The 26,881-nt window shown below is 46.3% G+C and overlaps 2 protein-coding genes across 4 annotated transcripts in view; both read right to left on the minus strand.

Annotated features, from left to right (window-relative positions):
- Positions 1–25,085, minus strand: part of LOC135569867 (microsomal glutathione S-transferase 1-like) — a 32,862-nt gene extending 7,777 nt beyond the window's left edge. The window contains exon 1 of the mRNA XM_065016074.1: positions 25,019–25,085. The gene's annotated coding sequence lies outside the window, so the exon portion shown is untranslated. The remainder of the gene's footprint in view (positions 1–25,018) is intronic.
- LOC135569865 (microsomal glutathione S-transferase 1-like) lies at positions 24–25,101 on the minus strand. 3 transcript variants are annotated; one of them, XM_065016071.1, is made up of 4 exons: positions 25,019–25,101; positions 13,721–13,867; positions 13,431–13,525; positions 24–1,926 (listed from the first exon to the last, which is right to left on the minus strand). In XM_065016071.1, the coding sequence occupies exons 2-4, from the start codon at positions 13,844–13,846 to the stop codon at positions 1,683–1,685; spliced, it is 465 nt and encodes a 154-aa protein (XP_064872143.1). In that variant the 5' UTR covers positions 13,847–13,867; positions 25,019–25,101; the 3' UTR covers positions 24–1,682. The 3 variants fall into 3 exon arrangements, with proteins under 3 accessions (XP_064872143.1, XP_064872144.1, XP_064872142.1); XM_065016072.1 differs by lacking the exon at positions 25,019–25,101 and adding an exon at positions 14,383–14,406; XM_065016070.1 differs by lacking the exon at positions 25,019–25,101 and adding an exon at positions 13,978–14,025.
- Between the last annotated feature and the right edge of the window lie 1,780 nt (positions 25,102–26,881).

Raw genomic sequence — 26,881 nt, forward strand, 5'->3', positions numbered from 1 at the left:
ACAAACAAACACCACGAGACATGTCATTGTAGAGATCGTTCGTTTATTCACAGGTGGAAAGCATTAAAAAAGGGCCAATCCCTGATTGGCTTAGAAAATGGAACGAACAAAGCAAACCAATCAGTAGCATTACAGATACGTGGCCTAGTAAACAGATCAGCTGATATATAGATCTGAAAACATATACAGAATTTAAAAAGATACAGAATTAGATCAAGTATAAGGTCATATTCATTAGCCAATTAGCAAAATATATCTGGTGCTTGTAGCCTACTTCATAGGCCCTATTTCAATTAAGATCAAGTATAAGGTCATATTCATTAGCCAATTAGCAAAATATCTCTGGTGCTTGTAGCCTACTTCATAGGCCCTATTTCAATTAAGATCAAGTATAAGGTCATATTCATTAGCCAATTAGCAAAATATATCTGGTGCTTGTAGCCTACTTCATAGGCCCTATTTCAATTCAGATCAAGTATAAGGTCATATTCATTAGCCAATTAGCAAAATATATCTGGTGCTTGTAGCCTACTTCATAGGCCCTATTTCAATTCAGATCAAGTATAAGGTCATATTCATTAGCCAATTAGCTAAATATATCTGGTGCTTGTAGCCTACTTCATAGGCCCTATTTCAATTCAGATCAAGTATAAGGTCATATTCATTAGCCAATTAGCAAAATATATCTGGTGCTTGTAGCCTACTTCATAGGCCCTATTTCAATTCAGATCAAGTATAAGGTCATATTCATTAGCCAATTAGCTAAATATATCTGGTGCTTGTAGCCTACTTCATAGGCCCTATTTCAATTAAAATCAAACAATAATCCCCTCCACATTTTTAATTCAACTTTAATTCCCAAAACCCGAATTTAATCATTTATAAACATTAGATTATCACATCCGATGCAAAAAAATGTCTAAAATATAAAATAGGTGTTTTGCAGTCAGTCAGACAACCAGACAGACCGGGTCATGGTGTGTATGTTTGATTCATTTGAATGTATTGCTCGGTATGACTGCACTATTGGACCTAGAAACACTATCATTTTACAGCACATGCGATAACATCTGCAAATCTGTGTACTGCGACCAATAAACTGGTGAGTTGATGTGGGTAAAAAATAGCCAGATTACACGCGGTATCGGATACTGAACGATACTTGATTTTAGTTTAGGGCTCCACTGAATCCGTATCGCCTAAGGTCAGCGCTCTTAGCGCACTTGAAATGTTAAATGTAGTTTCCGAATGTATGCAGCGTTTACCTTGAATTGAGTTTCCGCGAGAACGTTGCCGTTTAATGTCTACTGCGCTCTAGCACTGACCTTCCGTGAAATTGATTGAATCGAGCCCTACGTTTAGTTTAATTGTTTTTTTGCTGATATTAATACATTTTTTTTTTGCACAGATCAAATTCAGTGCTGAGTTAAAAACAAAACGTGCAGAAAATTTATAGTTAGTCTGCCTGATACAACAGAACCAATAGAATAGTCCCAGAAGTGCAAACTCCAAGTACAATCAAGCACTGTCAAATGTATTTAACATTATGTAGCCTATTTGACCCAGGTCTGATAAATGTGTGAGTGTCTCCTCAGAGGTAGAGTGTCCCGAGGACTATTTTAGGCCATCTGAAAACTTGGAATCAATCAATCTGATTAATTATTAATTGATTGATCGCCTCTTCAGAGATGCGTTGTGCTTAGCACTCTGTATGCCATGGAGAAGGTAGCTCCCATGCCAACCATCCAAGCTAGACCTCTGCTGGGTTGGGGCAGGGGGAGGACGTAGGCCACCGTGTGGAAGAGCCTGGAACCAACAAACACCCGGAAGTGGAGCAGAGCAGTGGAGAGGTCGGGCCCCGTCAGGGTATACAGCAGACCAATCACTATGAACGGGATGATGTTCTCCAGGTCGTTCTGGTGGCATCTGGGGAATGAGAGAGAGAGAGAGAGTTCAGATTATCTGGGGAATGAGAGAGAGTTCAGATTATCTGGGGAATGAGAGAGAGAGTTCAGATTATCTGGGGAATGAGAGAGAGAGTTCAGATTATCTGGGGAATGAGAGAGAGTTCAGATTATCTGGGGAATGAGAGAGAGTTCAGATTATCTGGGGAATGAGAGAGAGAGAGTTCAGATTATCTGGGGAATGAGAGAGAGAGTTCAGATTATCTGGGGAATGAGAGAGAGAGAGTTCAGATTATCTGGGGAAGGCGAGAGAGAGAGTTCAGATTATCTGGGGAATGAGAGAGAGAGAGTTCAGATTATCTGGGGAATGAGAGAGAGAGAGTTCAGATTATCTGGGGAATGAGAGAGAGAGTGCAGATTATCTGGGGAATGAGAGAGAGAGTTCAGATTATCTGGGGAATGAGAGAGAGAGAGAGATCAGATTATCTGGGGAATGAGAGAGAGAGAGGTTCTAATATGGTGTGTCCTATTGTCCAGGAAGAGTTGGTCTCCACTGATATATCCCTTAAACAATATAATATGGTGTCTCCTATTGTCCAGGAAGAGGTGGTCCCTTAAACAATATAATATGGTGTCTCCTATTGTCCAGGAAGAGGTGGTCTCCACTGATATATCCTTTAAACAATATAATATGGTGTCTCCTATTGCCCAGGAAGAGGTGGTCCTTTAAACAATATAATATGGTGTCTCCTATTGTCCAGGAAGAGGTGGTCCCTTAAACAATATAATATGGTGTCTCCTATTGTCCAGGAAGAGGTGGTCCCTTAAACAATATAATATGGTGTCTCCTATTGCCCTGGAAGAGGTGGTCCCTTAAACAATATAATATGGTGTCTCCTATTGTCCAGGAAGAGGTGGTCCCTTAAACAATATAATATGGTGTCTCCTATTGTCCAGGAAGAGGTGGTCTCTTAAACAATATAATATGGTGTCTCCTATTGTCCAGGAAGAGGTGGTCTCCACTGATATATCCTTTAAACAATGTAATATGGTGTCTCCTATTGCCCAGGAAGAGGTGGTCTCCACTGATATATCCCTTAAACAATATAATATGGTGTCTCCTATTGCCCAGGAAGAGGTGGTCCCTTAAACAATATAATATGGTGTCTCCTATTGTCCAGGAAGAGGTGGTCCCTTAAACAATATAATATGGTGTCTCCTATTGCCCAGGAAGAGGTGGTCCCTTAAACAATATAATATGGTGTCTCCTATTGCCCAGGAAGAGGTGGTCTCTTAAACAATATAATATGGTGTCTCCTATTGCCCAGGAAGAGGTGGTCTCCACTGATATATCCTTTAAACAATGTAAACTACTGACAATCTCTATTTGGTAGAAAATTTAAAAACAATGTAACTGGGACTCAAAATGGCCCCCATGCTCCAGTATTTCACAATGATGCCTTCCCACCAAATGGTCCATGCTCCAGTATTTCACAATGATGCCTTCCCACCAAATGGTCCATGCTCCAGTATTTCACAATGATGCCTTCCCACCAAATGGCCCCCATGCTCCAGTATTTCACAATGATGCCTTCCCACCAAATGGCCCCCATGCTCCAGTATTTCACAATGATGCCTTCCCACCAAATGGCCCCCATGCTCCAGTATTTCACAATGATGCCTTCCCACCAAATGGCCCCCATGCTCCAGTATTTCACAATGATGCCTTCCCACCAAATGGTCCATGCTCCAGTATTTCACAATGATGCCTTCCCACCAAATGGCCCCCATGCTCCAGTATTTCACAATGATGCCTTCCCACCAAATGGCCCCCATGCTCCAGTATTTCACAATGATGCCTTCCCACCAAATGGTGTGGAATCTGTGGAATCTGTCGTACCCATGGCGATATCACGGACAGTAACGGTTTGGGAACATTCCAGGATTTGAAAGATAAATACACATTACCAGGTAAAACTCTTATTTTTTGTCTCCTATATTTACAACTTAAGTTGAGCTATGCTGGCCTACGGCGTACCTACCGAATTATGCAATGATGGGATTTATAAATACATGATCTGGGCTCCGTCGATAAAGGACTGATCTCTTTTGAACAACTTTTGGAAAGCTCTTTTTTTTTAAATATTAACTTTATTTTACTAGGCAAGTCAGTTAAGAACAAATTCTTATTTTCAATGACGGCCTAGGAACAGTGGGTTAACTGCCCGTTCAGGGGCAGAACGACAGATTTGTACCTTGTCAGCTTGCAACCTTCTGGTTACTAGTCCAACGCGCTAACCACTAGGCTACCCTGCCACCCCTCCACTCTAACCACTAGGCTACCCTGCCACCCCTCCACTCTAACCACTAGGTTACCCTGCCGCCCCTCCACTCTAACCACTAGGCTACCCTGCCGCCCCTCCACTCTAACCACTAGGCTACCCTGCCACCCCGCCACTCTAACCACTAGGCTACCCTGCCGCCCCTCCACTCTAACCACTAGGCTACCCTGCCGCCCCTCCACTCTAACCAATAGGCTACCCTGCCGCCCCTCCACTCTAACCACTAGGTTACCCTGCCGCCCCTCCACTCTAACCACTAGGCTACCCTGCCGCCCCTCCACTCTGCTAAATGACTTAAATGTAATGTAAATGTAACCACTAGGCTACCCTGCCACCCCTCCACTCTAACCACTAGGCTACCCTGCCGCCCCTCCACTCTAACCACTAGGCTACCCTGCCACCCCATGTTCTAGCCATTAAAGACTCCATAGATCTAACTGAATCTTGAACAAACCTTTTTTAATCTGAAACAGAATATGGAAGACATATTGACCTTGGCTTCCCGTAATCCGAACCGTCAATTTATAAAAAATAAATAAATCCCAGTTAACACCCGTTAACACCCGTTTTATGATGAAATAGGCCCCAACTCCCACATGTTCACTGTGTCCCCTTAAACCAGGTGGACCAGTTCCTTCATATGAAGTGGGAGGACCCTTGATGAAATAGGCCTCAACTCCCACATGTTCACTGTGTCCCCTTAAACCAGGTGGACCAGTTCCTTCATATGATGTGGGAGGACCCTTGATGAAATAGGCCCCAACTCCCACATGTTCACTGTGTCCCCTTAAACCAGGTGGACCAGTTCCTTCATATGATGTGGGAGGACCCTTGATGAAATAGGCCCCAACTCCCACATGTTCACTGTGTCCCCTTAAACCAGGTGGACCAGTTCCTTCATATGATGTGGGAGGACCCTTGATGAAATAGGCCCCAACTCCCACATGTTCACTGTGTCCCCTTAAACCAGGTGGACCAGTTCCTTCATATGATGTGGGAGGACCCTTGATGAAATAGGCCCCAACTCCCACATGTTCACTGTGTCCCCTTAAACCAGGTGGACCAGTTCCTTCATATGATGTGGGAGGACCCTTGATGAAATAGGCCCCAACTCCCACATGTTCACTGTGTCCCCTTAAACCAGGTGGACCAGTTCCTTCATATGATGTGGGAGGACCCTTGATGAAATAGGCCCCAACTCCCACATGTTCACTGTGTCCCCTTAAACCAGGTGGACCAGTTCCTTCATATGAAGTGGGAGGACCCTTGATGAAATAGGCCTCAACTCCCACATGTTCACTGTGTCCCCTTAAACCAGGTGGACCAGTTCCTTCATATGATGTGGGAGGACCCTTGATGAAATAGGCCCCAACTCCCACATGTTCACTGTGTCCCCTTAAACCAGGTGGACCAGTTCCTTCATATGATGTGGGAGGACCCTTGATGAAATAGGCCCCAACTCCCACATGTTCACTGTGTCCCCTTAAACCAGGTGGACCAGTTCCTTCATATGATGTGGGAGGACCCTTGATGAAATAGGCCTCAACTCCCACATGTTCACTGTGTCCCCTTAAACCAGGTGGACCAGTTCCTTCATATGATGTGGGAGGACCCTTGATGAAATAGGCCCCAACTCCCACATGTTCACTGTGTCCCCTTAAACCAGGTGGACCAGTTCCTTCATATGATGTGGGAGGACCCTTGATGAAATAGGCCCCAACTCCCACATGTTCACTGTGTCCCCTTAAACCAGGTGGACCAGTTCCTTCATATGATGTGGGAGGACCCTTGATGAAATAGGCCCCAACTCCCACATGTTCACTGTGTCCCCTTAAACCAGGTGGACCAGTTCCTTCATATGATGTGGGAGGACCCTTGCAGTTAAACACTTCCAGGGAAAAGTTACAAAATACATTTAGAAGAGCATGAATATTGATGCTTATTTATAAAAACCCTCTTAGGCCTCACTCCCCCCCGATCTGAGATACTGGACAGTTTTATCTCAATCTCTTCATTCAAAGACTCAATCATGGACACTCTTACTGACAGTTGTGGCTGCTTTGTGTGATGTATTGTTGTCTCTACCTTCTTGCCCTTTGTGCTGTTATCTGTGCCCAACAATGTTTGTACCTTGTTTTGTGCTGCTACCATGTTGTATTGCTACCATGTTGTTGTCATGTTGTGTTGCTACCATGTTGTTGTCATGTTGTGTTGCTACCATGTTGTTGTCATGTTGTGATGCTACCATGTTGTTGTCGTGTTGTGTTGCTACCATGTTGTTGTCATGTTGTGTTGCTACCATGTTGTTGTCATGTTGTGTTGCTACCATGTTGCTGTCATGTTGTGCTGCTACCATGTTGTTGTTATGTTGTGTTGCTACCATGTTGTTGTCATATTGTGCTGCTACCATGTTGTTGTCATGTTGTGCTGCTACCATGTTGTTGTCATGTTGTACTGCTACCATGTTGTTGTTATGTTGTGTTGCTACCATGTTGTTTTCATGTTGTGCTGCTACCATGTTGTTGTATTATGTTGTGCTGCTACCATGTTGTTGTCATGTTTTACTGCTACCATGTTGTTGTTATGTTGTGTTGCTACCATGTTGTTGTCATGTTGTGCTGCTACCATGTTGTTGTCATGTTGTGCTGCTACCATGTTGTTGTTATGTTGTTCTGCTACCATGTTGTTGTCATTTTGTGCTGCTACCATGTTGTTGTCATGTTGTATTGCTACCATGTTGTTGTCATGTTGTGTTGCTACCATGTTGGTGTCATGTTGTGCTGCTACCATGTTGTTGTCATGTTGTTCTGCTACCATGTTGTTGTCATGTTGTACTGCTACCATGTTGTTGTTATGTTGTGTTGCTACCATGTTGTTGTCATGTTGTGCTGCTACCATGTTGTTGTCATGTTGTGTTGCTACCATGTTGTTGTCATGTTGTGCTGCTACCATGTTGTTGTCATGTTGTTCTGCTACCATGTTGTTGTCATGTTGTACTGCTACCATGTTGTTATGTTGTGTTGCTATCATGTTGTTGTTATGTTGTGTTGCTACCATGTTGTTGTCATGTTGTACTGCTACCATGTTGTTGTCATGTTGTACTGCTACCATGTTGTTGTTATGTTGTGTTGCTACCATGTTGTTGTCATGTTGTGCTGCTACCATGTTGTTGTCATGTTGTGTTGCTACCATGTTGTTGTTATGTTGTTCTGCTACCATGTTGTTGTCATTTTGTGCTGCTACCATGTTGTTGTCATGTTGTATTGCTACCATGTTGTTGTCATGTTGTGTTGCTGCCATGTTGTTGTCATGTTGTGCTGCTACCATGTTGTTGTCATGTTGTGCTGCTACCATGTTGTCATGTTGTGCTGCTACCATGTTGTTGTCATGTTGTGTTGCTACCATGTTGTTGTCATGTTGTGTTGCTACCATGTTTTTGTCATGTTGTGCTGCTACCATGTTGTTGTCATGTTGTGTTTCTACCCTGCTGTGTTGTCATGTGTTGCTACCATGCTGTGTTGTCGTGTGTTGCTGCCATGCTGTGTTGTCGTGTGTTGTTGCCATGATGTGTTGTCATGTGTTGCTGCCATGCTGTGTTGTTATGTGTTGCTGCCATGCTGTGTTGTCATGTGTTGCTGCCATGCTGTGTTGTCATGTGTTGCTGCCATGCTGTGTTGTTATGTGTTGCTACCATGCTGTGTTGTCATGTGTTGCTACCATGCTGTGTTGTTATGTGTTGCTACCATGCTCAAATCAAATCAAATCGTATTTGTCACATACACATGGTTAGCAGATGTTAATGCGAGTGTAGCGAAATGCTTGTGCTTCTAGTTCCGACAATGCAGTGATAACCAACAAGTAATCTAACTAACAATTCTAAAACTACTGTCTTATACACAGTGTAAGGGGATAAAGAATATGTACATAAGGATATATGAGTGAGTGATGGTACAGAGCAGCATACAGTAGATGGTATCGAGTACAGTATATACATATGAGATGAGTATGTAGACAAAGTAAACAAAGTGGCATAGTTAAAGTGGCTAGTGATACATGTATTACATAAGGATGCAGTCGATGATGTAGAGTACAGTATATACGTATGCATATGAGATGAATAATGTAGGGTAAGTAACATTATATAAGGTAGCATTGTTTAAAGTGGCTAGTGATATATTTACATCATTTCCCATCAATTCCCATTTATTAAAGTGGCTGGAGTTGGGTCAGTGTCAATGACAGTGTGTTGGCAGCAGCCACTCAATGGTGGCTGTTTAACAGTCTGATAGCCTTGAGATAGAAGCTGTTTTTCAGTCTCTCAGTCCCAGCTTTGATGCACCTGTACTGACCTCGCCTTCTGGATGATAGCGGGGTGAACAGGCAGTGGTTCGGGTGGTTGATGTCCTTGATGATCTTTATGGCCTTCCTGTAACATCGGGTGGTGTAGGTGTCCTGGAGGGCAGGTAGTTTGCCCCCGGTGATGCGTTGTGCAGACCTCACTACCCTCTGGAGAGCCTTACGGTTGAGGGCGGAGCAGTTGCCGTACCAGGCGGTGATACAGCCCGCCAGGATGCTCTCGATTGTGCATCTGTAGAAGTTTGTGAGTGCTTTTGGTGACAAGCCGAATTTCTTCAGCCTCCTGAGGTTGAAGAGGCGCTGCTGCGCCTTCTTCACGACGCTGTCAGTGTGAGTGGACCAATTCAGTTTGTCTGTGATGTGTATGCCGAGGAACTTAAAACTTGCTACCCTCTCCACTACTGTTCCATCGATGTGGATAGGGGTGTTCCCTCTGCTGTTTCCTGAAGTCCACAATCATCTCCTTAGTTTTGTTGACGTTGAGTGTGAGGTTATTTTCCTGACACCACACTCCGAGGGCCCTCACCTCCTCCCTGTAGGCCGTCTCGTCGTTGTTGGTAATCAAGCCTACCACTGTTGTGTCGTCCGCAAACTTGATGATTGAGTTGGAGGCGTGCGTGGCCACGCAGTCGTGGGTGAACAGGGAGTACAGGAGAGGGCTCAGAACGCACCCTTGTGGGGCCCCCGTGTTGAGGATCAGCGGGGAGGAGATGTTGTTGCCTACCCTCACCACCTGGGGGCGGCCCGTCAGGAAGTCCAGTACCCAGTTGCACAGGGCGGGGTCGAGACCCAGGGTCTCGAGCTTGATGACGAGCTTGGAGGGTACTATGGTGTTGAATGCCGAGCTGTAGTCGATGAACAGCATTCTCACATAGGTATTCCTCTTGTCCAGGTGGGTTAGGGCAGTGTGCAGTGTGGTTGAGATTGCATCGTCTGTGGACCTATTTGGGCGGTAAGCAAATTGGAGTGGGTCTAGGGTGTCGGGTAGGGTGGAGGTGATATGGTCCTTGACTAGTCTCTCAAAGCACTTCATGATGACGGAAGTGAGTGCTACGGGGGCGGTAGTCGTTTAGCTCAGTTACCTTAGCTTTCTTGGGAACAGGAACAATGGTGGCCCTCTTGAAGCATGTGGGAACAGCAGACTGGTATAGGGATTGATTGAATATGTCCGTAAACACACCGGCCAGCTGGTCTGCGCATGCTCTGAGGGCGCGGCTGGGGATGCCGTCTGGGCCTGCAGCCTTGCGAGGGTTAACACGTTTAAATGTCTTTCTCACCTCGGCTGCAGTGAAGGAGAGACCGCATGTTTTCGTTGAAGGCCGTGTCAGTGGCACTGTATTGTCCTCAAAGCGGGCAAAAAAGTTATTTAGTCTGCCTGGGAGCAAGACATCCTGGTCCGTGACTGGGCTGGGTTTCTTCTTGTAGTCCGTGATTGACTGTAGACCCTGCCACATGCCTCTTGTGTCTGAGCCGTTGAATTGAGATTCTACTTTGTCTCTGTACTGACGCTTAGCTTGTTTAATAGCCTTGCGGAGGGAATAGCTGCACTGTTTGTATTCGGTCATGTTGCCAGACACCTTGCCCTGATTAAAAGCAGTGGTTCGCGCTTTCAGTTTCACGCGAATGCTGCCATCAATCCACGGTTTCTGGTTAGGGAATGTTTTTATCGTTGCTATGGGAACGACATCTTCAACGCACGTTCTAATGAACTCGCACACCGAATCAGCGTATTCGTCAATATTTTTATCTGACGCAATACGAAACATGTCCCAGTCCACGTGATGGAAGCAGTCTTGGAGTGTGGAGTCAGCTTGGTCTGACCAGCGTTGGACAGACCTCAGCGTGGGAGCCTCTTGTTTTAGTTTCTGCCTGTAGGCAGGGATCAGCAAAATGGAGTCGTGGTCAGCTTTTCCGAAAGGGGGGCGGGGCAGGGCCTTATATGCGTCGCGGAAGTTAGAGTAACAATGATCCAAGGTTTTACCACCCCTGGTTGCGCAATCGATATGCTGATAAAATTTAGGGAGTCTTGTTTTCAGATTAGCTTTGTTAAAATCCCCAGCTACAATGAATGCAGCCTCCGGATAAATGGTTTCCAGTTTGCAAAGAGTTAAATAAAGTTCGTTCAGAGCCATCGATGTGTCTGCTTGGGGGATATATACGGCTGTGATTATAATCGAAGAGAATTCTCTTGGAAGATAATGCGGTCTACATTTGATTGTGAGGAATTCTAAATCAGGTGAACAGAAGGATTTGAGTTCCTGTATGTTTCCTTCATCACACCATGTCTCGTTAGTCATGAGGCATACGCCCCCGCCGCTCTTCTTACCAGAAAGATGTTTGTTTCTGTCGGCGCGATGCGTGGAGAAACCCGTTGGCTGCACCGCATCGGATAGCGTCTTCCCAGTAAGCCATGTTTCCGTGAAGCAGAGAATATTGCAGTCTCTGATGTCCCTCTGGAATGCTACCCTTGCTCGGATTTCATCAACCTTGTTGTCAAGAGACTGGACATTGGCAAGAAGAATGCTGGGGAGTGGTGCGCGATGTGCCCTTGTCCGGAGTCTGACCAGAAGACCGCTACGTTTCCCTCTTTTTCGGAGTCGTTTTCTTGGGTCGCTGCATGCGATCCATTCCGTTGTCCTGTTTGTAAGGCAGAACACAGGATCCGCGTCGCGGAAAACATATTCTTGGTCGTACTGATGGTGAGTTGACGCTGATCTTATATTCAGTAGTTCTTCTCGACTGTATGTAATGAAACCTAAGATGACCTGGGGTACTAATGTAAGAAATAACACGTAAAAAAACAAAAAACTGCATAGTTTCCTAGGAACGCGAAGCGAGGCGGCCATCTCTGTCGGCGCCGGAAGTCACTACTGTGTTGTTATGTGTTGCTACCATGCTGTGTTGTCATGTGTTGCTACCATGCTGTGTTGTCATGTGTTGCTGCCATGCTGTGTTGTTATGTGTTGCTGCCATGCTGTGTTGTCATGTGTTGCTGCCATGCTGTGTTGTCATGTGTTGCTGCCATGCTGTGTCATGTGTTGTTGTCATGTGTTGCTACCATGCTGTGTTGTCATGTGTTGCTGCCATGCTGTGTTGTCATGTGTTGCTACCATGCTGTGTTGTCATGTGTTGCTACCATGCTGTGTTGTCATGTGTTGCTGCCATGCTGTGTTGTCATGTGTTGCTACCATGCTGTGTTGTCATGTGTTGCTGCCATATTGCTGTCATGTTGTATTGCTACCATGCTGTGTTGTCATGTGTTGCTACCATGCTGTGTTGTCATGTGTGCTACCATGCTGTGTTGTCATGTGTGCTACCATGCTGTGTTGTTATGTGTTGCTGCCATGCTGTGTTGTTGTGTGCTGCTGCCATGCTGTGTTGTTGTCTTAGGTCTCTCTTTATGTAGTGTTGTGTTGTCTCTCTTGTCGTGATGTGTGTTTTGTCCTATATTTATATATATATATTTTTAATCCCAGCCCCCGTCCCCGCAGGAGGCCTTTTGGTAGGCCGTCATTGTAAATAAGTAGGCCGTCATTTTGGTAGGCCGTCATTGTAATTTGTTCTTAACTGACTTGCCTAGTTAAATAAAGGTTAAATAAAAAATGTACGTATCTATAAGTTTAATGGGGCCTCTATAAGTCTAGGGGGGCCTCTATAAGTCTAGGGGGGCCTCTATAAGTCTAGGGGGGCCTCTATAAGTCTAGGGCCTCTATAAATCTAGTGGGGCCTCTATAAGTCTAGTGGGGCCTCTATAAGTCTAGGGGGCCTCTATAAGTCTAGGGGGCCTCTATAAGTCTAGGGGGGCTATATAAGTCTAGTGGGGCCTCTATAAGTCTAGGGGGACTCTATAAGTCCAGGGGGCCTCTATAAGTCCAGGGGGCCTCTATAAGTCTAGTGGGGCCTCTATAAGTCTAGGGGGCTCTATAAGTCTAGTGGGGCGTCTATAAGTCTAGGGGGCCTCTATAAGTCTAGGGGGCCTCTATAAGTCTAGGGGGCCTCTATAAGTCTAGGGGGCCTCTATAAGTCTAGTGGGGCCTCTATAAGTCTAGGGGCCTCTATACGTCTAGGGGGCCTCTATAAGTCTAGGGGGCCTCTATAAGTCTAGGGGGCCTCTATAAGTCTAGGGGGCCTCTAAGTCTAGTGGGGCCTCTATAAGTCTAGTGGGGCCTCTATAAGTCTAGGGGCCTCTATACGTCTAGGGGGGCCTCTATAAGTCTAGGGGGCCTCTATAAGTCTAGGGGGCCTCTATAAGTCTAGTGGGGCCTCTATAAGTCTAGGGGGGCTATATAAGTCTAGGGGGCCTCTATAAGTCTAGTGGGGCCTCTATAAGTCTAGGGGGCCTCTATAAGTCTAGGGGGCCTCTATAAGTCTAGTGGGGCCTCTATAAGTCTAGGGGTGCCTCTATAAGTCTAGGGGGGGCTCTATAAGTCTAGGGGGGCTCTATAAGTCTAGTGGGGCCTCTATACGTTTTTTGGGGGGGGCTCTATAAGTCTAGGGGGCCTCTATAAGTCTAGGGGGGCCTCTATAAGTCTAGTGGGGCCTCTATAAGTCTAGTGGGGCCTCTATAAGTCTAGTGGGGCCTCTATAAGTCTAGTGGGGCCTCTATCAGTCTAGGGGTCTCTATCAGTCTAGGGGTCTCTATCAGTCTAGGGGGCCTCTATAAGTCTAGTGGGGCCTCTATAAGTCTAGTGGGGCCTCTATCAGTCTAGTGGGGGCTCTATAAGTCTAGAGGGCCTCTATAAGTCTAGGGGGGGCTCTATAAGGGTGGGCCTCTATAAGTCTAGGGGGGCCTCTATAAGTCTAGGGGGCTCTATAAGGGTGGGCCTACCTTCTCACACGTTCCACATCCGGATCAACTCTCAGCATCCTCTTCTTGTCCTCTGGAGTCTTGGCCATCCCTGTGTCTTCCATGTTGGCAAAACACTGTGGAGGCAGAGACACTTTTACACCATAGAGTTCACTTACAGGCTATATAACACTGTGGAGACAGAGACACTTTTACACCATAGAGTTCACTTACAGGCTATATAACACTGTGGAGGCAGAGACACTTTTACACCATAGAGATCACTTACAGGCTATATAACACTGTGGAGGGAGATGACCACATTCCCATACCTTTCTCGTGAAGCGGAAGTATGCAGTCATAGGAGACATCAGCATCATCTTGAGGACGACGATAGTGGCGTAGGTAGAGAAGGCCAGGAACACCTCGCTGTCTATCATATGAGTTAGCTCTTCCATGGCTGTTGGGTTCGAGTCTCGCTGGAAAACAGAGCAGAACAACATAAACTTAGCGATCACACGGTTTAGGTTTGATTGAACTTCCATAAAGGACGACGATAAGTGGCGTAGGTAGAGAAGGCCAGGCACACCTCGCTGTCTATCAACGATGGCGTTTCCTTCATCTTGGTGTCACTCTGCTACGACCAACGAGAGACACTGTAAAACAGCTTTGGGACTTGCGCACCAATATTTACAGGAGTCATTGTGCATACTGGACATGCATTTACATTCCAATGAAACCACCAACACGCTGGGTCCAGACAGACAACATCGTCTGATTCACAGACTGACACACAGCAATGAATAGGATAGTATCTGTAGTCTGACTGGTGTCTAGACTAGCATCTATAAACACAGCTGTTAGGGGATCTGTAGTCTGACTGGTGTAGAGGCTAGCATCTATAAACACAGCTGTTAGGGGATCTGTAGTCTGACTGGTGTAGAGGCTAGCATCTATAAACACAGCTGTTATGGGATCTGTAGTCAACATTTACCTGGAGATAACTCTGCAGATACCAATACTGGGTGGTCTGAAAAAGTTATAGTCAATCAATCAATAATATTATTATTATTTTAGCAAAAAATGTTTATCTTTAATTTACAATCTGGATGGTGTTAAGAGATAGATGGGAGGGATTGAATGGAGCTGAAGGATGGGAGGGGTTGAATGGAGCTGAAGGATGGGAGGGGTTGAATGGAGCTGAAGGATGGGAGGGGTTGAATGAAGATGGGACTGGATGGTGTTAAGATATAGATGGGAGGGGTTGAATAGAGCTGAAGGATGGGAGGGGTTGAATGGAGATGGGACTGGATGGTGTTTAGAGATAGATGGGAGGGGTTGAATGGAGATGGGACTGGATGGTGTTTAGAGATAGATGGGAGGGGTTGAATGGAGATGGGACTGGATGGTGTTTAGAGATAGATGGGAGGGGTTGAATGGAGCTGAAGGATGGGAGGGGTTGAATGGAGCTGAAGGATGGGAGGGGTTGAATGGAGCTGAAGGATGGGAGGGGTTGAATGAAGCTGAAGGATGGGAGGGGTTGAATGGAGATGGGACTGGATGGTGTTTAGAGATAGATGGGAGGGGTTGAATGAAGATGGGACTGGATGGTGTTTAGAGATAGATGGGAGGGGTTGAATGGAGCTGAAGGATGGGACTGGATGGTGTTCAGAGATAGATGGGAGGGGTTGAATGGAGATGAAGGATGGGACTGGATGGTGTTAAGAGATAGATGGGAGGGGTTGAATGGAGCTGAAGGATGGGAGGGGTTGAATGGAGCTGGGACTGGATGGTGTTTAGAGATAGATGGGAGGGGTTGAATGGAGCTGAAGGATGGGACTGGATGGTGTTCAGAGATAGATGGGAGGGGTTGAATGGAGATGAAGGATGGGACTGGATGGTGTTAAGAGATAGATGGGAGGGGTTGAATGGAGCTGAAGGATGGGACTGGATGGTGTTAAGAGATAGATGGGAGGGGTTGAATGGAGCTGGGACTGGATGGTGTTCAGAGATAGATGGGAGGGGTTGAATGGAGCTGAAGGATGGGACTGGATGGTGTTAAGAGATAGATGGGAGGGGTTGAATGGAGCTGAAGGATGGGACTGGATGGTGTTAAGAGATAGATGGGAGGGGTTGAATGGAGCTGAAGGATGGGACTGGATGGTGTTCAGAGATAGATGGGAGGGGTTGAATGGAGCTGAAGGATGGGACTGGATGGTGTTAAGAGATAGATGGGAGGGGTTGAATGGAGCTGAAGGATGGGACTGGATGGTGTTCAGAGATGGATGGGAGGGGTTGAATGGAGCTGAAGGGACTGGGTGGTGTTCAGAGATAGATGGGAAGGGTTGAATGGAGCTGAAGGATGGGACTGGATGGTGTTTAGAGATAGATGGGAGGGGTTGAATGAAGATGGGACTGGATGGTGTTTAGAGATGGATGGGAGGGGTTGAATGGAGCTGAAGGATGGGACTGGATGGTGTTTAGAGATAGATGGGAGGGGTTGAATGAAGATGGGACTGGATGGTGTTTAGAGATGGATGGGAGGGGTTGAATGGAGATGGGACTGGATGGTGTTTAGAGATAGATGGGAGGGGTTGAATGGAGCTGAAGGATGGGACTGGATGGTGTTAAGAGATAGATGGGAGGGGTTGAATGGAGCTGAAGGATGGGACTGGATGGTGTTCAGAGATAGATGGGAGGGGTTGAATGGAGCTGAAGGATGGGACTGGATGGTGTTTAGAGATAGATGGGAGGGGTTGAATGAAGATGGGACTGGATGGTGTTTAGAGATGGATGGGAGGGGTTGAATGGAGCTGAAGGATGGGACTGGATGGTGTTAAGAGATAGATGGGAGGGGTTGAATGGAGCTGAAGGATGGGACTGGATGGTGTTCAGAGATAGATGGGAGGGGTTGAATGGAGCTGAAGGATGGGACTGGATGGTGTTAAGAGATAGATGGGAGGGGTTGAATGGAGCTGAAGGGACTGGGTGGTGTTCAGAGATGGATGGGAGGGGTTGAATGGAGCTGAAGGGACTGGGTGGTGTTCAGAGATAGATGGGAAGGGTTGAATGGAGCTGAAGGATGGGACTGGATGGTGTTTAGAGATAGATGGGAGGGTTGAATGAAGATGGGACTGGATGGTGTTTAGAGATGGATGGGAGGGGTTGAATGGAGCTGAAGGATGGGACTGGATGGTGTTTAGAGATAGATGGGAGGGGTTGAATGAAGATGGGACTGGATGGTGTTTAGAGATGGATGGGAGGGGTTGAATGGAGATGGGACTGGATGGTGTTTAGAGATAGATGGGAGGGGTTGAATGGAGCTGAAGGATGGGACTGGATGGTGTTAAGAGATAGATGGGAGGGGTTGAATGGAGCTGAAGGATGGGACTGGATGGTGTTCAGAGATAGATGGGAGGGGTTGAATGGAGCTGAAGGATGGGACTGGATGGTGTTTAGAGATAGATGGGAGGGGTTGAATGAAGATGGGACTGGATGGTGTTTAGAGATGGATGGGAGGGGTTGAATGGAGCTGAAGGATGGGACTGGATGGTGTTAAGAGATAGATGGGAGGGGTTGAATGGAGCTGAAGGATGGGACTGGATGGTGTTCAGAGATAGATGGGAGGGGTTGAATGGAGCTGAAGGATGGGACTGGATGGTGTTTAGAGATAGATGGGAGGGTTGAATGAAGATGGGACTGGATGGTGTTTAGAGATAGATGGGAGGGGTTGAATGGAGCTGAAGGATGGGACTGGATGGTGTTCAGAGATAGATGGGAGGGGTTGAATGAAGCTGAAGGATGGGACTGGATGGTGTTTAGAGATAGATGGGAGGGGTTGAATGGAGCTGAAGGATGGGACTGGATGGTGTTCAGAGATAGATGGGAGGGGTTGAATGGAGCTGAAGGATGGGACTGGATGGTGTTCAGAGATAGATGGGAGGGGTTGAATGAAGATGGGACTGGATGGTGTTTAGAGATGGATGGGAGGGGTTGAATGGAGCTGAAGGATGGGACTGGATGGTGTTCAGAGATAGATGGGAGGGGTTGAATGAAGATGGGACTGGATGGTGTTTAGAGATGGATGGGAGGGGTTGAATGGAGCTGAAGGATGGGACTGGATGGTGTTAAGAGATAGATGGGAGGGGTTGAATGAAGATGGGACTGGATGGTGTTAAGAGATAGATGGGAGGGGTTGAATGGAGCTGAAGGATGGGACTGGATGGTGTTAAGAGATAGATGGGAGGGGTTGAATGAAGATGGGACTGGATGGTGTTAAGAGATAGATGGGAGGGGTTGAATGGAGCTGAAGGATGGGACTGGATGGTGTTAAGAGATAGATGGGAGGGGTTGAATGGAGCTGAAGGATGGGACTGGATGGTGTTTAGAGATAGATGGGAGGGGTTGAATGAAGATGGGACTGGATGGTGTTTAGAGATAGATGGGAGGGGTTGAATGGAGCTGAAGGATGGGACTGGATGGTGTTAAGAGATGGGAGGGGTTGAATGGAGCTGAAGGATGGGACTGGATGGTGTTTAGAGATAGATGGGAGGGGTTGAATGAAGATGGGACTGGATGGTGTTAAGAGATAGATGGGAGGGGTTGAATGGAGCTGAAGGATGGGACTGGATGGTGTTAAGAGATAGATGGGAGGGGTTGAATGGAGCTGAAGGATGGGACTGGATGGTGTTAAGAGATAGATGGGAGGGGTTGAATGGAGCTGAAGGATGGGACTGGATGGTGTTTAGAGATAGATGGGAGGGGTTGAATGAAGATGGGACTGGATGGTGTTTAGAGATAGATGGGAGGGATTGAATGGAGCTGAAGGATGGGACTGGATGGTGTTTAGAGATAGATGGGAGGGGTTGAATGAAGATGGGACTGGATGGTGTTTAGAGATAGATGGGAGGGGTTGAATGGAGCTGAAGGATGGGACTGGATGGTGTTAAGAGATAGATGGGAGGGGATGAATGAAGATGGGACTGGATGGTGTTTAGAGATAGATGGGAGGGTTGAATGAAGATGGGACTGGATGGTGTTTAGAGATGGATGGGAGGGTTGAATGGAGATGGGACTGGATGGTGTTTAGAGATAGATGGGAGGGGTTGAATGAAGATGGGACTGGATGGTGTTTAGAGATAGATGGGAGGGTTGAATGGAGATGGGACTGGATGGTGTTTAGAGATAGATGGGAGGGGTTGAATGAAGATGGGACTGGATGGTGTTTAGAGATGGATGGGAGGGTTGAATGGAGATGGGACTGGATGGTGTTTAGAGATAGATGGGAGGGGTTGAATGAAGATGGGACTGGATGGTGTTTAGAGATAGATGGGAGGGGTTGAATGAAGATGGGACTGGATGGTGTTTAGAGATAGATGGGAGGGGTTGAATGGAGCTGAAGGATGGGACTGGATGGTGTTAAGAGATAGATGGGAGGGGTTGAATGGAGCTGAAGGATGGGACTGGATGGTGTTAAGAGATAGATGGGAGGGGTTGAATGAAGATGGGACTGGATGGTGTTTAGAGATAGATGGGAGGGGTTGAATGGAGCTGAAGGATGGGACTGGATGGTGTTCAGAGATAGATGGGAGGGGTTGAATGAAGATGGGACTGGATAGTGTTAAGAGATAGATGGGAGGGGTTGAATGGAGCTGAAGGATGGGACTGGATGGTGTTCAGAGATAGATGGGAGGGGTTGAATGGAGCTGAAGGATGGGACTGGATGGTGTTAAGAGATAGATGGGAAGGGTTGAATGGAGCTGAAGGATGGGACTGGATGGTGTTTAGAGATAGATGGGAAGGGTTGAATGGAGCTGAAGGATGGGACTGGATGGTCTTAAGAGATAGATGGGAGGGGTTGAATGAAGATGGGACTGGATGGTGTTTAGAGATGGATGGGAGGGGTTGAATGGAGCTGAAGGATGGGACTGGATGGTGTTTAGAGATAGATGGGAGAGATTGAATGGAGCTGAAGGGACTGGATGGTGTTAAGATATGGATGGGAGGGATTGAATGGAGCTGAAGGGTGGGACTGGATGGTGTTTAGAGACAGATGGGAGGGGTTGAATGGAGCTGAAGGATGGGACTGGATGGTGTTAAGAGATAGATGGGAAGGGTTGAATGGAGCTGAAGGATGGGACTGGATGGTGTTTAGAGATAGATGGGAAGGGTTGAATGGAGCGGAAGGATGGGACTGGATGGTCTTAAGAGATAGATGGGAGGGGTTGAATGAAGATGGGACTGGATGGTGTTTAGAGATGGATGGGAGGGGTTGAATGGAGCTGAAGGATGGGACTGGATGGTGTTAAGAGATAGATGGGAGGGGTTGAATGGAGCTGGGACTGGATGGTGTTAAGAGATAGATGGGAGGGGTTGAATGGAGCTGAAGGGACTGGGTGGTGTTCAGAGATGGATGGGAGGGGTTGAATGGAGCTGAAGGGACTGGGTGGTGTTCAGAGATAGATGGGAAGGGTTGAATGGAGCTGAAGGATGGGACTGGATGGTGTTTAGAGATAGATGGGAGGGGTTGAATGAAGATGGGACTGGATGGTGTTTAGAGATGGATGGGAGGGGTTGAATGGAGCTGAAGGATGGGACTGGATGGTGTTTAGAGATAGATGGGAGGGGTTGAATGAAGATGGGACTGGATGGTGTTTAGAGATGGATGGGAGGGGTTGAATGGAGATGGGACTGGATGGTGTTTAGAGATAGATGGGAGGGGTTGAATGGAGCTGAAGGATGGGACTGGATGGTGTTAAGAGATAGATGGGAGGGGTTGAATGGAGCTGAAGGATGGGACTGGATGGTGTTCAGAGATAGATGGGAGGGGTTGAATGGAGCTGAAGGATGGGACTGGATGGTGTTTAGAGATAGATGGGAGGGTTGAATGAAGATGGGACTGGATGGTGTTTAGAGATGGATGGGAGGGGTTGAATGGAGCTGAAGGATGGGACTGGATGGTGTTAAGAGATAGATGGGAGGGGTTGAATGGAGCTGAAGGATGGGACTGGATGGTGTTCAGAGATAGATGGGAGGGGTTGAATGGAGCTGAAGGATGGGACTGGATGGTGTTTAGAGATAGATGGGAGGGGTTGAATGAAGATGGGACTGGATGGTGTTTAGAGATAGATGGGAGGGGTTGAATGGAGCTGAAGGATGGGACTGGATGGTGTTAAGAGATAGATGGGAGGGGTTGAATGGAGCTGAAGGGACTGGGTGGTGTTCAGAGATGGATGGGAGGGGTTGAATGGAGCTGAAGGGACTGGGTGGTGTTCAGAGATAGATGGGAAGGGTTGAATGGAGCTGAAGGATGGGACTGGATGGTGTTTAGAGATAGATGGGAGGGGTTGAATGAAGATGGGACTGGATGGTGTTTAGAGATGGATGGGAGGGGTTGAATGGAGCTGAAGGATGGGACTGGATGGTGTTTAGAGATAGATGGGAGGGGTTGAATGAAGATGGGACTGGATGGTGTTTAGAGATGGATGGGAGGGGTTGAATGGAGATGGGACTGGATGGTGTTTAGAGATAGATGGGAGGGGTTGAATGGAGCTGAAGGATGGGACTGGATGGTGTTAAGAGATAGATGGGAGGGGTTGAATGGAGCTGAAGGATGGGACTGGATGGTGTTCAGAGATAGATGGGAGGGTTGAATGGAGCTGAAGGATGGGACTGGATGGTGTTTAGAGATAGATGGGAGGGGTTGAATGAAGATGGGACTGGATGGTGTTTAGAGATGGATGGGAGGGGTTGAATGGAGCTGAAGGATGGGACTGGATGGTGTTAAGAGATAGATGGGAGGGTTGAATGGAGCTGAAGGATGGGACTGGATGGTGTTCAGAGATAGATGGGAGGGTTGAATGGAGCTGAAGGATGGGACTGGATGGTGTTTAGAGATAGATGGGAGGGGTTGAATGAAGATGGGACTGGATGGTGTTTAGAGATAGATGGGAGGGGTTGAATGGAGCTGAAGGATGGGACTGGATGGTGTTCAGAGATAGATGGGAGGGGTTGAATGAAGCTGAAGGATGGGACTGGATGGTGTTTAGAGATAGATGGGAGGGGTTGAATGGAGCTGAAGGATGGGACTGGATGGTGTTCAGAGATAGATGGGAGGGGTTGAATGGAGCTGAAGGATGGGACTGGATGGTGTTCAGAGATAGATGGGAGGGGTTGAATGAAGATGGGACTGGATGGTGTTTAGAGATGGATGGGAGGGGTTGAATGGAGCTGAAGGATGGGACTGGATGGTGTTAAGAGATAGATGGGAGGGGTTGAATGAAGATGGGACTGGATGGTGTTAAGAGATAGATGGGAGGGGTTGAATGGAGCTGAAGGATGGGACTGGATGGTGTTAAGAGATAGATGGGAGGGGTTGAATGAAGATGGGACTGGATGGTGTTAAGAGATAGATGGGAGGGGTTGAATGGAGCTGAAGGATGGGACTGGATGGTGTTAAGAGATAGATGGGAGGGGTTGAATGGAGCTGAAGGATGGGACTGGATGGTGTTTAGAGATAGATGGGAGGGTTGAATGAAGATGGGACTGGATGGTGTTTAGAGATAGATGGGAGGGTTGAATGGAGCTGAAGGATGGGACTGGATGGTGTTAAGAGATGGGAGGGGTTGAATGGAGCTGAAGGATGGGACTGGATGGTGTTTAGAGATAGATGGGAGGGGTTGAATGAAGATGGGACTGGATGGTGTTAAGAGATAGATGGGAGGGGTTGAATGGAGCTGAAGGATGGGACTGGATGGTGTTAAGAGATAGATGGGAGGGGTTGAATGGAGCTGAAGGATGGGACTGGATGGTGTTAAGAGATAGATGGGAGGGGTTGAATGGAGCTGAAGGATGGGACTGGATGGTGTTTAGAGATAGATGGGAGGGTTGAATGAAGATGGGACTGGATGGTGTTTAGAGATAGATGGGAGGGATTGAATGGAGCTGAAGGATGGGACTGGATGGTGTTTAGAGATAGATGGGAGGGGTTGAATGAAGATGGGACTGGATGGTGTTTAGAGATAGATGGGAGGGGTTGAATGGAGCTGAAGGATGGGACTGGATGGTGTTAAGAGATAGATGGGAGGGGTTGAATGAAGATGGGACTGGATGGTGTTTAGAGATAGATGGGAGGGGTTGAATGAAGATGGGACTGGATGGTGTTTAGAGATGGATGGGAGGGGTTGAATGGAGATGGGACTGGATGGTGTTTAGAGATAGATGGGAGGGGTTGAATGAAGATGGGACTGGATGGTGTTTAGAGATAGATGGGAGGGGTTGAATGGAGATGGGACTGGATGGTGTTTAGAGATAGATGGGAGGGGTTGAATGAAGATGGGACTGGATGGTGTTTAGAGATGGATGGGAGGGGTTGAATGGAGATGGGACTGGATGGTGTTTAGAGATAGATGGGAGGGGTTGAATGAAGATGGGACTGGATGGTGTTTAGAGATAGATGGGAGGGGTTGAATGAAGATGGGACTGGATGGTGTTTAGAGATAGATGGGAGGGGTTGAATGGAGCTGAAGGATGGGACTGGATGGTGTTAAGAGATAGATGGGAGGGGTTGAATGGAGCTGAAGGATGGGACTGGATGGTGTTAAGAGATAGATGGGAGGGGTTGAATGAAGATGGGACTGGATGGTGTTTAGAGATAGATGGGAGGGGTTGAATGGAGCTGAAGGATGGGACTGGATGGTGTTCAGAGATAGATGGGAGGGGTTGAATGAAGATGGGACTGGATGGTGTTAAGAGATAGATGGGAGGGGTTGAATGGAGCTGAAGGATGGGACTGGATGGTGTTAAGAGATAGATGGGAAGGGTTGAATGGAGCTGAAGGATGGGACTGGATGGTGTTTAGAGATAGATGGGAAGGGTTGAATGGAGCTGAAGGATGGGACTGGATGGTCTTAAGAGATAGATGGGAGGGGTTGAATGAAGATGGGACTGGATGGTGTTTAGAGATGGATGGGAGGGGTTGAATGGAGCTGAAGGATGGGACTGGATGGTGTTTAGAGATAGATGGGAGAGATTGAATGGAGCTGAAGGGACTGGATGGTGTTAAGATATGGATGGGAGGGATTGAATGGAGCTGAAGGGTGGGACTGGATGGTGTTAAGAGACAGATGGGAGGGGTTGAATGGAGCTGGGACTGGATGGTGTTTAGAGACAGATGGGAGGGGTTGAATGAAGATGGGACTGGATGGTGTTTAGAGATAGATGGGAGGGGTTGAATAGAGCTGAAGGATGGGACTGGATGGTCTTAAGAGACAGATGGGAGGGGTTGAATGGAGCTGGGACTGGATGGTGTTTAGAGACAGATGGGAGGGGTTGAATGGAGCTGAAGGATGGGACTGGATGGTGTTAAGAGATAGATGGGAAGGGTTGAATGGAGCTGAAGGATGGGACTGGATGGTGTTTAGAGATAGATGGGAGGGGTTGAATAGAGCTGAAGGGTGGGACTGGATGGTGTTCAGAGACAGATGGGAGGGGTTGAATGGAGCTGAAGGATGGGACTGGATGGTGTTGAGAGATAGATGGGAGGGGTTGAATAGAGGTGAAGGGTGGGACTGGATGGTGTTAAGAGATGGGAGGGGTTGAATGGAGCTGAAGGGTGGGACTAATAACAACAAGATAACAAATGTAAAACATACTGTGTCTGTAAAATGTATATAGGTTCAGAACTGTTGTGAAATAGCACAGTTACAAATATACATGGCAAATAGAAATCAAACTGGACAGACATCAGAAATAGAGGAAGGCCAGGATTAAAAACAGTCCAAATATAACTATTTTACAATAGATTGTGCCCGTAAATGTATATAGTAAAAGCCTAAGTTTTGTTGTTCACTAGTTTACTCCAATCAGGGGAGGGGTCGTAGAGTATGTGGGAAATAATAAAAGAAAATACATTTTAAAAAGATGTGTGTTTGTATATATGTATATATCACTTCCGATCCCTGGTATACTTCCAATCCCTGGTATATTTATATGGTATATATATATATATATATATATATATACAAACACACATCTTTTTAAAATGTATTTTTTTGATATATATCTTTTAATATATTTACCATATAAATATACCAGGGATTGGAAGTGATGCAGATAATTACATGATCTATTTGCAATATTAAATCTGATCTACACTCTAAAAAATATAAATAAGTTTTAAAAAATCAAAGCAGTTAAGTCCTTTAAAATCCATTCAATGCACTATCAATATGCACCGCACCGCTACGCAGGTTTTGCCTGTCAGTGGCAACAGAAACATTGTAATAAAAAAAAAAAAAAAAAAAATCTGTTTGAATGATAAACTACTGCAAGTTCCCGTATGTTACCGTGTTCAGTTTCACGGCTCTTATCACTATCATAGCAGCGCAGCAGTTGGTTTTATCGTTCAAATGTAACCGGCACATATGGAGTCAGATAAGTAGCCTAACATGAAGGCAATGTTCAACAAAATAATGGCGCGAGGAGTTAGGGATTAAACAAAAACACGTAGTTTTACTGATGTTACACTAACGTCTGTTACTGGCGCGCAACTCGTCCTGCAACGGCTGTAGATTAAACACACAGAAAACCCCCGTGGATGAACTTTGATGAGTGCGTAAATATATTCCTACCAGTCTGGATTGTAGTCCTTCTTTCTGTAAATCAGGAGTATATTTCACAGACCAGAGATCGTTTGACACTGCAAAAGAAGGCGTGGTTGAATTCTGGGACACTTGGACCGAGGCCACATGTGGTGTTGCGAAATTGAGGACAGGTTGAACAGACACACATTCCACTACCAACGGTAAACATTGTTATTGTTAGGCAGCAATTTGTATGGTATATACATACCCGTACGAAAAAATATTGTAGACAGAGTGCAGTACAACTGTAGTACACTATAGTATAACTGTAGTTAGAGTGCAGTACAACTGCAGTACACTATAGTATAACTGTAGTTAGAGTGCAGTACAACTGCAGTACACTGTAGCATAACTGTAGTATAACTGTAGTATAACTGTAGTACACTGTAGTATAACTGTAGTTAGAGTGCAGTACAACTGTAGTACACTGTAGTATAACTGTAGTTAGAGTGCAGTACAACTGTAGTACACTGTAGTATAACTGTAGTACACTGTAGTATAACTGTAGTACACTGTAGTACACTGTAGTATAACTGTAGTTAAAGTGCAGTACAACTGCAGTACACTGTAGTATAACTGTAGTTAGAGTGCAGTACAACTGTAGTACACTGTAGTATAACTGTAGTTAGAGTGCAGTACAACTGTAGTACACTGTAGTATAACTGTAGTTAGAGTGCAGTATAACTGTAGTACACGGTAGTATAACTGTAGTACACTGTAGTATAAACATAGTACACTGTAGTATAACTAGTACACGGTAGTATAACTGTAGTACACTGTAGTATAACTGTAGTACACTGTAGTATAAACATAGCACACTGTAGTATAAACATAGTACACTGTAGTATAACTGTAGTACGCTGCAGTACAAATGCAGTACACTGTAGTATAACTGTAGTTATAGTGCAGTACAACTGTAGTACACTTTAGTATAACTGTAGTACACGGTAGTATAACTGCAGTTATAGTGCAGTCCAACTGTAGTACACTGTAGTATAACTGTAGTACACTGTAGTATAACTGTAGTATAACTGTAGTACACTGTAGTATAACTGTAGTACACTGTAGTATAACTGTAGTATAACTGTAGTACACTGTAGTATAACTGTAGTACACTGTAGTATAACTGTAGTACACTGTAGTATAACTGTAGTATAACTGTAGTACACTGTAGTATAACTGTAGTACACGGTAGTATAACTGTAGTACACGGTAGTATAACTGTACTACACTGTAGTATAACTGTAGTTAGTTAGAGTGCAGTATAATTGCAATATACTGCAAATACTGCATCCAAAAGAACACGTTTTTGTTACTGCAGTAATTGTCCAGTATAACTGCAGGTCGGGGCAGTATAACTGCAGGTCGGGGGCAGTATAACTGCAGTTCGGGGGCAGTATAACTGCAGGTCTGGGGCAGTATAACTGCAGGTCGGGGGCAGTATAACTGCAGTTCGGGGGCAGTATAACTGCAGGTCGGGGGCAGTATAACTGCAGCTCGGGGGAAGTATAACTGCAGGTCGGGGGAAGTATAACTGCAGGTCTGGGGCAGTATAACTGCAGTTCGGGGGAAGTATAACTGCAGGTCGGGGGCAGTATAACTGCAGGTCGGGGGAAGTATAACTGCAGGTCTGGGGCAGTATAACTGCAGTTCGGGGCAGTATAACTGCAGGTCTGGGGCAGTATAACTGCAGGTCGGGGGCAGTATAACTGCAGGTCTGGGGCAGTATAACTGCAGTTCGGGGGCAGTATAACTGCAGGTCGGGGGAAGTATAACTGCAGGTCGGGGGCAGTATAACTGCAGGTCTGGGGCAGTATAACTGCAGGTCGGGGGCAGTATAACTGCAGGTCT

This window comes from Oncorhynchus nerka, unplaced genomic scaffold (genome assembly GCF_034236695.1).
Source record: "Oncorhynchus nerka isolate Pitt River unplaced genomic scaffold, Oner_Uvic_2.0 unplaced_scaffold_1157, whole genome shotgun sequence".
Lineage (NCBI taxonomy): Eukaryota > Metazoa > Chordata > Actinopteri > Salmoniformes > Salmonidae > Oncorhynchus > Oncorhynchus nerka.

Excerpts from the sequence above, each read along its gene's own strand:
- LOC135569865 (XM_065016070.1), bottom strand. The coding sequence starts at position 14,010 with ATGAAGGAAACGCCATCGTTGATAGACAGCGAG. Across the intron at positions 13,526-13,720 it reads ACTTCCGCTTCACGAGAAAG|TGTTTTGCCAACATGGAAGA; the intron begins GTATGGGAATGT and ends CTGCCTCCACAG. Across the intron at positions 1,927-13,430 it reads GATGTGGAACGTGTGAGAAG|ATGCCACCAGAACGACCTGG; the intron begins GTAGGCCCACCC and ends CTCATTCCCCAG.